General features: G+C 35.8%; 1 protein-coding gene across 1 annotated transcript; it reads right to left on the bottom strand.

Annotated features, from left to right (window-relative positions):
- six7 (SIX homeobox 7) lies at window positions 1-8,903 on the bottom strand. The gene is made up of 3 exons (XM_082162442.1): window positions 8,193-8,903; window positions 2,749-2,912; window positions 1-1,580 (listed from the first exon to the last, which is right to left on the bottom strand). Exons 1-3 carry the CDS (start codon window positions 8,598-8,600, stop codon window positions 1,376-1,378), a joined length of 777 nt encoding a protein of 258 aa, XP_082018568.1. The 5' UTR covers window positions 8,601-8,903; the 3' UTR covers window positions 1-1,375.
- Between the last annotated feature and the right edge of the window lie 1,058 nt (window positions 8,904-9,961).

The raw sequence follows: 9,961 nt of genomic DNA, 5'->3' as shown, positions 1-9,961 counted from the left end.
TAAATTATTTCTTGAAATGTTGATTGAGGTTTTGTAAAGCCATATTATGATTTCATCAATGGCTCATCTAGTTGATGTTAGTGAGTGCCGTAAAGGGCACAAAGGAGGTTTTGAACACACAGCTCTTTGCTTAAAAAATAATTTCATTTATTTCAAAATTGCAAACAACAGACGAATGAAAACAAAACAATCCCGCTCTTGTAACTTCGGTGAGTATGGGTGTGAAAATGAAAAAACAGCGGACGATCATACAGTCTGACGTCGTCCTCAAAGTGTAGGCACATAAAATGACTTCACACCGAGACAAGCGATGCCATTCGTTGAAATGAAAACGTACAGAAAGTATGCATAGGTTAATTCAGAGGTGATGTGTGTCATTTCTACGATACTAAAACACTTTCTCTTAGTGTTAGCAGTTTTGGTGGCGCAGAATTCATAGCATATATCAAGTTCAGCAGCATTAATATTCCATGACATGCCAGTTAATCTATGTTCATTCACACTACACTCTTAGAAAAAAAGGTTCAATACCCAGAATGCAACAGTGCAGTCTGGGATTCTACATCGGACTCCATTTTAAAAAACACTAAATGCTTTTAGTGTTGTAAAGAGAAATGTATTAAATGATTGCATAATACTTTTATGTTTAATGGGTTATTTGATTTCCAGTGATAAAGTACGTGTACAAGCCGTTTAATTCATAACATTTAATTAAAATAAAAAAAAGAATGAAAAGAAAATGAATGATTCCATATTTAAATGTTCTAAATATGCAACACCTGACAGAACCCTTGTTTAAGGTTCCATATAGAACCTTTTCTTCTAAGAGTGGCATCGTTATATTCCTGTGTAAAACTGTTCAATCCTCATTTAACAACAAAAAAACAAAACAACGCAATGTTAGCGCAAGTAACTCTACGCTATATTCTAATGAAAACATAGAGCAGCAAGTCATTTCTACCTTCCGTTTTCAATGGACATGCAGATCAGACAGTTTCTCTTTCGCGGTTTCGACAGACGTGTGTGTAGTGCTACGAAAGGGAGGACCTAGACTACACTTCATGTACAAAATTTGCATAATATTTCCTGCGTTTGATACGTCTCATATTTTGTGCCACCCGAGTATGGTTACAAAAAAGCCAATGATCCCGAAGAGATTGATTTGGCACATGCCTTTAAAGAGGTGAAGTCTGTTCGATTTCAAGTCTTGAAATCGTAGTTCCTCTTCGGCCCGGGACAGACCAAGCATGAACGAGGGAGCGTTTTTTTTTGTGTGTGTGTGTGTCAAATCTGGAAGTCCATTCACAAGCTGATTTCTCAGTCTTTCTTTTAAGTGCATCTATAAGCTTTTGCCGGGATCCAGACGAGGCGTTCCTCACGACTCGAACTCGCTGTCGCTGCTGACGGAGATGTCGGGCGTGGAGGCCCCGGTCCCCCTCGGCCCCGTGCCCGAGCTGCAGTCGCTGTTCTCCGGGCTCCCGGGACGCCGCGGGGACGAGCCCTGGAGGAGCGTGTGGTGATCCGACGAGGAACATTCGGGAGAGCTACCGGAGGGAAGGTGCGAGGAATCCTGCTGTAGTCTGGGGAGAAAAACAAGAGAAGAATGTTCACTCTAGTCAAGGCAAGTCACCTTTATTTTTCACCTTTATTGTTGTTTCAAAGCAGCTTTACAGTGATAACAGGAAAACAATGCAACAAAGTTTGTTTCCAGAAGAAAATAGCGTCACAGTCCAGCTTAAGTAAGTTCAGTAATGTTTCATTTCTGTTGTAAAAAAGTTATTAATTTAGTTAATTTATATCTATAGCCGCTCTGGAGAAAAGCGTGATGTCATCGTCCAGCTCAGTTCAGTTCTCATATAATGGTGTCAATGCAGGCAGATCAATAATATTGATGAATATTAAAGTAAATGCAACTCTATGCTTGAGTCAACATAAATATATTTGATTTTAGTTCAGTAAAAAAGTTATTTAATAATATGTATATAATATTATAGTATTTATTAATATTTTTTATATTTTTTTTATATTTCATTTTAGTTTAAGTTTTAGGAATTTTGTTGTGCTTTTGTCATTTTTATTATTTTTTTTTTATTTTTTTTTATCTATATAGTTTTAATTTCAAGTTTTATTTATTTAATAATTCAACTTAAACTTATTTATTTCAGTTAGTTTCCTAGGCAACATTTCTAATTTACGTCTAACGAATCGTTCTTCAATTCTCCCAGGAATCTGAACAGACAACTAAACAAAATACATGTAATTTACCAGAGGTTCAGGCAAAATGTTAATTGCTGCAGTCTATTTAAAAAATATCTCTAATTAAGTTGAATTAATTAGTTAATGAATGATTCAATGAGTCACTCATAAAATACTACTGGATGAATCGGCATTTTTGAACGAATCTCTTGAATGAATGATTCAATGACAAACACATTTTTAACAGTCACTTGTCGCCACCTACTGGTGTAACGATGTAATTATACAGTCTTTTTTTGAAGCGTCAAGTTACTTTCAAAGGGTCTATTTTGATCACTACCATAGACATCAGTGTTTATATCCGAACTACTCACTTTTATCCCAGTTCTTCTGTGATAATTTGAATATTTATAACACAGAAATAATGATGCTGCGTGACTGAAAAGAGTTTGTGAAGCTAGAATAAGTTGGTGTGTGTTTGATTTTAACGATTAATCGTGCAGCGATTCATTTCTCGAGTGTACCTGTGATACTGTGTGTTAGTTTGTGTACCTGTTTTTAGCAGATGCCGCTCTGTCCCGCTGTCGTCTGTTCTTGAACCAGTTGCCCACCTGTGTGGGAGTGAGACCGGTGGCCTGAGCCAGATGACGCTTTCTGGAGGGGTTTGGATAGGGATCCTGCAGGTACCATTCCCTTAGGAGACTACGGGTTCGCTCCTGGAAAACACAGAATCAAAACCACTGTTACTCAGTCCAAAAAGATCATTTTTCTTGCTAACTTTACAGTTACACGAACATTTACAAATTTAGGGTCAGTACACATTTTTTATGTTTTTGCTCACCAAGGCTGCATTTATTTGATCAAAGATACAGTAAATTGTGTAATATTATTATTATTATTATTATTAAGTTGGCTTGGAAAAGCCAACATACTGATATTGTATTTAAGCTTATTATTATTATTCTTAGCCAAAATTACTCCACGCTACTCCTCCTAAACTGTTCAGGCTACAACCACTAAACTCAGACTAGACCTTCAAACGGTTCTGACTCGAGTTGCTTGCTCTTTTCTGACTGATCAGACTAACGGTTTTCCTAAAATTGCTGATCAAAACTTGGAAAAATCCCATAGACTTTCATTGCGGAATGTTCAAATTGAGCCAAGACTATTTAAACTTCAACTGTATCCATCAGCTGCCATTCTATGTACTATTTCTAATTTATTGAGACTCATTTAAGCTTTCTTTCTCTCTTTCTTTCTTGCTTTCTTTCTCGCTCTCTTTTTCTTTCTTTCTTTCTTTCTTTCTTTCTTTCTTTCTTTCTTTCTTTCTTTCTCTCTTTTCTTTCTTTCTTTCTTTCTGTCTTTTTAACTAATCATTCTTTCTTTCTTTCTTTCTTTCTTTCTTTCTTTCTTTTATTCTAACTCTAAACTAAATTCAGATGTTGACAGGTGGAGAGGCTCATCAGACTTCATTGGCTGCCATTCTATTTCTAATCCATCATGACTCATTTTCCATTCTATTTCTAATCCATCAAGACTCATTTTCCAATCTATCTAATATTTCTAATCTATCTATCTCATAACAACCACCCAGAACACAATGGCAACCACCTAGCAACCACCCAGAACAATTATTTGATAATTTGATCGTTTTTCATGTGACGGCAACAATATATTTTTAATTGTTATAAAATGATTGAGAAAGACCAAATCAAGTAGTAATGTAATACTTCAAACTACTTTAAACTTCTCGTCCAAACTTTTCCAAGCCAACTTAAAGTTTGTCTCGACGAACTTTCGCATCTAGTTATTATTATTATTTCAAATAACAGTTTTCTATGTGAATGTAAACAGTCATTTATTCCTGTGATCAAAGCTGTATTTTCAGCATCGTTACTTCAGTGTCACATGATCCTTCAGAAGTCATTCTGATTTGCTGCTCACAAAACATTTCTGATTATTATTATCAATGTTGAAAACAATTGTGCCGCTGTATGTTTGAGGAAAACCGTGAAACATTTTCTTTTTTCAGGAATCTCTGATGATTGAAAAGCATTTATTTGAAACTTTAGTAACATTACAAATGTCTTTACTGTCACTTTCGATCAGTTTAATGCATCTTTACTAAATAAAAGTAATTTTCTTTAACCCAAACTTTTGAATCGTAGTGCATACGTGGAATCATAAAATCATTTTTTATTAGTTTTTATTCGTATTTTTCCAATTAGTTTAAGGCGATTTTGTGGTTATCCAGAAATAATGTCTCACATTTCCAAGAAACACTGAACTATAATTACCTTTCTGGCCAACCTTGCGAGTTTCACTGGAGTCCTTTAAAAGGCTCAAGACGGATAATAGCATTATATCTTATTATAGCACATTTAAAGTCCCCCTGTGGGGAAAATCAAGCTTTTAATGTTGTTTATATGTCTATGTGGTGTTTTTAATATGCTTTAAGACAAACCATGTGTAAATTCATAAGTCGACACCATTGCTGAGTATTTTCTCCTTAAAACTGCAGTGAACCAAAGACAGTCTCAAAAACACGCTTTGAAATCGCTGGTGTTTCTGACGTCACAAACTACCTTGTAACCAATCAGATCAACGTGTGATCGTCAACGAGTGGATCTCTGAGCTGAGTGAGTGAGTGGAGGCGGGGCTCATTTGCATATTCATAGGAACACACATACAAAATGAGGCAAGGGTGTCGAGTTACATTCAAGATATTTTAAGGCATGAAGAAAAAACGCTTAAATGTGTAATTTTGGTGAGTTTTAAGGGATAAAATAATTGACTACAGGGGGACTTTAAAATAATCAGTGTGCTGGGTGAGATGTATTTAAAGATCGCATTTTTACTCGTCTGCTAATGAGGATCTCGTTTCACTGCAAAAAATTTTTGTCTGACCCCAAAAAAGTACTAATCTGGTTGTATTCAAGTCATAAATCAAATCCACTGCTTATAGTGTTTATTCACTGCAATAAGCTTCATTAGATGCATTTGTGGTCACGCAATAGTAGATATTTCCATCATAATGTCCTTGGAAATCCGAGCTAAGAAGGACAGAAGTTGGCATTAGGCTTAAAGCACTGTTCCTGGATCAGGGCTTGTGGAGTCAATCCTGGTTTGTGTGTTAAAGAGCGAGCCATCAGATCTCATTTACCGTCTGCTGGAGTAATCTGTCGACTGGCCAGTGATTAAGGTTCATTTCCTTGCGGTAGTAACTACTGTAAAGTGACCCAGCACCCGAGCCGCCACGCTGCACGTATTAAAATCCACTTTCCATTGCAATTCACATTCGGCCGGTCTGCAAAAACAATGAGGGCCTCGTTATGAGAGCTTTGTTTAGCTGTTAGTTAATCTGAGCACTAGTGTCTGGAACGGGGTGAAAAGGTAGAAAGTCATCTGTGCGGAAAGAGAGCTTAATTGCCACAGGTGGTCCTCGGCTCAAGAGGCTTAAAACAAGCTGCACACAGACCGACAGCGACGTCTCAATGCGCCGTGTGCTCTATACAAGGATCCTGACGCGCGGAGACGCTCGGCATGAGATCATAGGTGCAGGAGCTTAATGATGTGTTTACATTGTTGCGTTGAGAATGCAGCGTAATTAAGGCCCTGTTTGTTTGCACTTTTAAAAGTGAAAATGCAGTTGTGACCCAAAGATCTGTTTTCAGACCCTTCAAATTACTTTGTTGTTACTTAATGTAGTCCTAAAACTTTATTTTAGAGTCCTGTTCCCCATGTACATATGTACTTGCAATAACTGGGTAATAACTAAGTACTAACCCGAAACCTACCCCCCTTAACCCATGTAGTTACCTTACATAACCAGTACTTTCTCAGGTAGGTACACTGTAAGTACACATACTGTAGGCCTAAAATAAAGTGCAACTAATTTTATTTTTGACTTGAATTAACCAGTTCATCTACAATGTTACAACAAGAACCAAACATTTAAAACATTTAGTGCATAAACAATCAGATACAAATCCTGATTTCCTTTCAGTATTGCACTCTTAGCATGCTTTTGTATTTATTTAGTTATTTTTTTTACTTTTTAAGGCTTTGATTATGCATTCTAATGAAGAGTTTTTTTTTTAATGAATGCATGCTACATTTTTAAACGGATAAATTAGTGTTTTATTTGTATGCATGTATTTGTATAATATGGATTTGGTCAACTGATATGTATTCTTCAGTGGTTGATAACGAGAGAAAGGTGGCATATTTCACATTATATTTACACAAAATTCACTATTACAAAAATTATTATATTCATAGAAAGTCATAGTTGAGAACAGAAATATCCATTAACAATGTTGTCTGAACTTACTAAATTACATATAGTATCACTTGATTCTTTCAGTCAAATGTTGGACACACGTTACTGAATTTGTTTCTTATGATCTTAAAAATCTAGTCAATGCTTGAAATTAGATTTGGAGACATATTTTGTGCTTCTAAACTGACATTTTCACTTTAAATTGTTATAAATCTTGGATACTTTGAAGCACAGACTTAAGTGTGGTTACTTTTTAAAGGAGACACTTGGTAGATTATTGTAGAAGTGGAAAATAAAGTAGAAAAAAAAACTTATAGAAGTTTAAGTTTATGAAAATGTAAAATGTAAAAATAGAATTATTTTTACTGTATATAAAATAGGATATTTTACAAAACACATTGTACTCTAAAACGGAAAGAAAACCAAATTTGAGATTGACATCTCAAAAAAATTAGCTTTCGGTAAGATTTTGTTTAGGCGCAAGTACCAAACTATTCCACTAAATGACAACCAGACTCCATTGGTGACCATTAAAGGAATCTTCCATTTCCAAATATGGTGTGAGTGAACTATATTTCCATAATTTTCATACTATTTATGAAGTAGACATCCTATTCAGTGAAGTTTGGCAGTAATTGATTTCAATTCAACCTTTAACAAAGCAGTTAAGGGGTTAAAATCTATGGCCCCTACATAACTCTCATCTTTCTGTTTGTGTCATTTCAAGGTTTTCATAAAAATATTACTGTGCCGAGGCGGCATGAGTGGGTGTGTCACTCCAGACTTTTACTATCCTTCCTTCAGCCATCAATAACTTTACAATAGACCCTTTTCACATTCCCAGGATTCTCAGAACCGGAAGTTGTCATAATTGGGTAAACTTCTATAGCGGTGAAAGGGAGACTACATTAAATATATTTTTTTGTGTGTTCCCATTTTCTCAAATAGTAAAAGAAAAACGCCACAATAGTGTTTTCACAACAAAGAATAGATGAAAGATGAACTATATGTTACTCATCCATCAGCGTTAACTTTGTTTATTTATTTTTTTAATGGTTGCAAATGTAGGCTAATATAATACTAAGTTAAAGTTATAAATGTACATACATTTAAAATATATATATATGCTGATGACCGGTAAAACACGTCAGTTAATAGTCAACTAGTTTATAATTATTATTATTATCCATAGTGCAAATGTAATATAATAGTAAGTTTAGTATTATAAATTTAGGCTACAAACATAAAAAAAATAAAAAAAGAAGGTAAATAGCCTATAAAACAAACTTTGCATGATTTACGATGCGGATGACCGTTAAACACGTCATCACGGTCTGTGAAAAAGTGCTTCTTCTTTACTGAATAAAAGTAATTTCTTTAACCCAAACTTTTGATTCCTATACATTGAATCACAAATTCATCTATTTTTTTTTCAGCTAATTTAATTTGTTGTGTTTCCATTTGCTTAAATATCAAAAGAAAAACTCCACTATAGTGTTTTCACAACTTTCAAAAAGAGTAGATGAAAGATGTCAACTTTACCGTCACTCTTACAGCAGCGTTAACTTTTTTTTTTCTTTTTTTTTTTGAATGCAAACTAATAGAAAAGTTTAGCGTTATAAAAGTACATACATTTACACACACACACACAAAATGAAAATATAAAAAAAACTTTGCAAGAAACTTTTTTAAAACTTTTGAAACCGACTCTCACCTTAAAGCAGTGCGTCTTCTGCTCGCCGTCCCAGATGGTTCGAGGAAGGGGAAACTTCTTCCGGATTCGGTACTTCTCCACCGGGCCCAACGGTCTCCCCCGCAGCCGCTCCGCCTCGCGGTAGTGCGCGTCCAGCCACAGGTCCTGCAGCTTCGCGTGGGACTCGCGCGTGAACCGGTGACTCTGCAGGATCTGATAGAGAGCCTCGAAATTCCCGCCGTGGAAAGCCACGAGCGCGCGCGCACGCATCACCGACTCGTGACGGTTGAGGAGTTCCCCGGTCGAGCCGGGCACGGCGGCGGGCAGAGACCAGAGGAACCGGCCCAAGCGCTCGATATCTCCAGTCTCCTCCAGATTCTCGCAGACTCGCGCCACCTGCTCAGCCGTGAACATCGGCAGAGGAAACATGACTAGGTTTGTCTGTCAGAGGACTGTGATTTCAAAGTTTGCGCGCCTCCTTATCTCACCATTGCGCGCTGGATCCACTAAACGCGTCTCTCTGATTCAGTCCGAGTAAAGCGATATAAACACTCCCACTGACTTGAGGAGACACCTGTTGTGTAATGTAGCTCTTGCCCGACTGATTTCTCGGTAGGATCTGCGTGAACTCGCGGAACACCGGCGTTTTCGGTGCCGCTTCTAGTAAAGGAGGAGCAGCAGAAGTCAAGCCTATTTATAGAGAGATTCAATTAGCATCTTTGTGCTTGTTTTGAGGAGGATTATACGCCTCGGTCATTAGCCACTTAGCGGGGGGTTGCTGTTCGCGGAGGGACTGGTCAGGTTGTTAGACTAAATAACTAACTAACTGTCAGGACAACGACTTTAATTCATTCTGCTGGATAAATACTGGGAGATGCTGTTGTCAGTGAAAACAGTCGTGGTTTAATGCATATGTGAGAGAGTTTTATCTGCCCACAGTGCCCAGTGATGCGAGTTTGAAGTTATATATTAACTAGTAAAAGGTAATGAAATGTCATCAAGACTGGGGTTAGTTTATGCAACATCTTAATTTCATATTGGTATAACGTTAAACTCACATCTGACTAGATTCAAATTGCAACTTAAAAATGTCCGCTGGTATAAAGATATGATGGCATTGATAAACAATGCAGAAAAAACTAATAAGAAAACAGTTGCATTATAATGATTTAATATTTAATTATCTATCTATCTATCTATCTATCTATCTATCTATCTATCTATCTATCTATCTATCTATCTGTGTCTGTCCATCCATCCATCATCTGTCTCTCTGTATATCATCTAACTATCCATCATTTTTTTATCATATCGCTTACATGTGTCTAGGTCAAATAAGAATATTAACAATTAAAATAAATAAAAAATCTAATTAAATTCAATTAAATCAATCAATATTTTAGTTTTTAATGAATACATGCTACATTTTTAAATGGATAAATGAGTGTTTTATATGTATGTATGTATTTGTGTGTGTGTGTGTAATATATATATATATATATATATATATATATATGGATTTGTTCTACTGATATGTATTCTTCAGTGGTTGATAACGAGAGAAGGCATATTTTACATAATATTTACACAAAATTCACTATATTACAAAAATTATTATATTCATAGAAAGTCATATTTGAAAACAGAAATTGTGCATTTATCCATTAACTATAGGTTGTCTGAACTTACTAAATTACTTGAATATAGTATCACTTGATTCTTTCAGTCAGATGTTGGACACACTTTACTGAATCTGTTTCTTATGATCTTAAAAATCTTTCAACTGTTTA

The sequence above is a fragment of the Leuciscus leuciscus genome (assembly GCF_965113295.1).
Source record: "Leuciscus leuciscus genome assembly, chromosome: 2".
Lineage (NCBI taxonomy): Eukaryota > Metazoa > Chordata > Actinopteri > Cypriniformes > Leuciscidae > Leuciscus > Leuciscus leuciscus.
This window is presented reverse-complemented; position numbering and strand designations above follow the sequence as displayed.

Bases quoted from the DNA above. Each gene is read 5' to 3' on its own strand.
- six7 (XM_082162442.1), bottom strand. From the start codon at position 8,600: ATGTTTCCTCTGCCGATGTTCACGGCTGAGCAGGTGGCGCGAGTCTGC. The intron at 2,913-8,192 runs GTGAGAGTCGGT...TGTGTTTTCCAG, and splicing joins AGAAGACGCACTGCTTTAAG to GAGCGAACCCGTAGTCTCCT. The intron at 1,581-2,748 runs GTACACAAACTA...TTTTCTCCCCAG, and splicing joins GCGGCATCTGCTAAAAACAG to ACTACAGCAGGATTCCTCGC.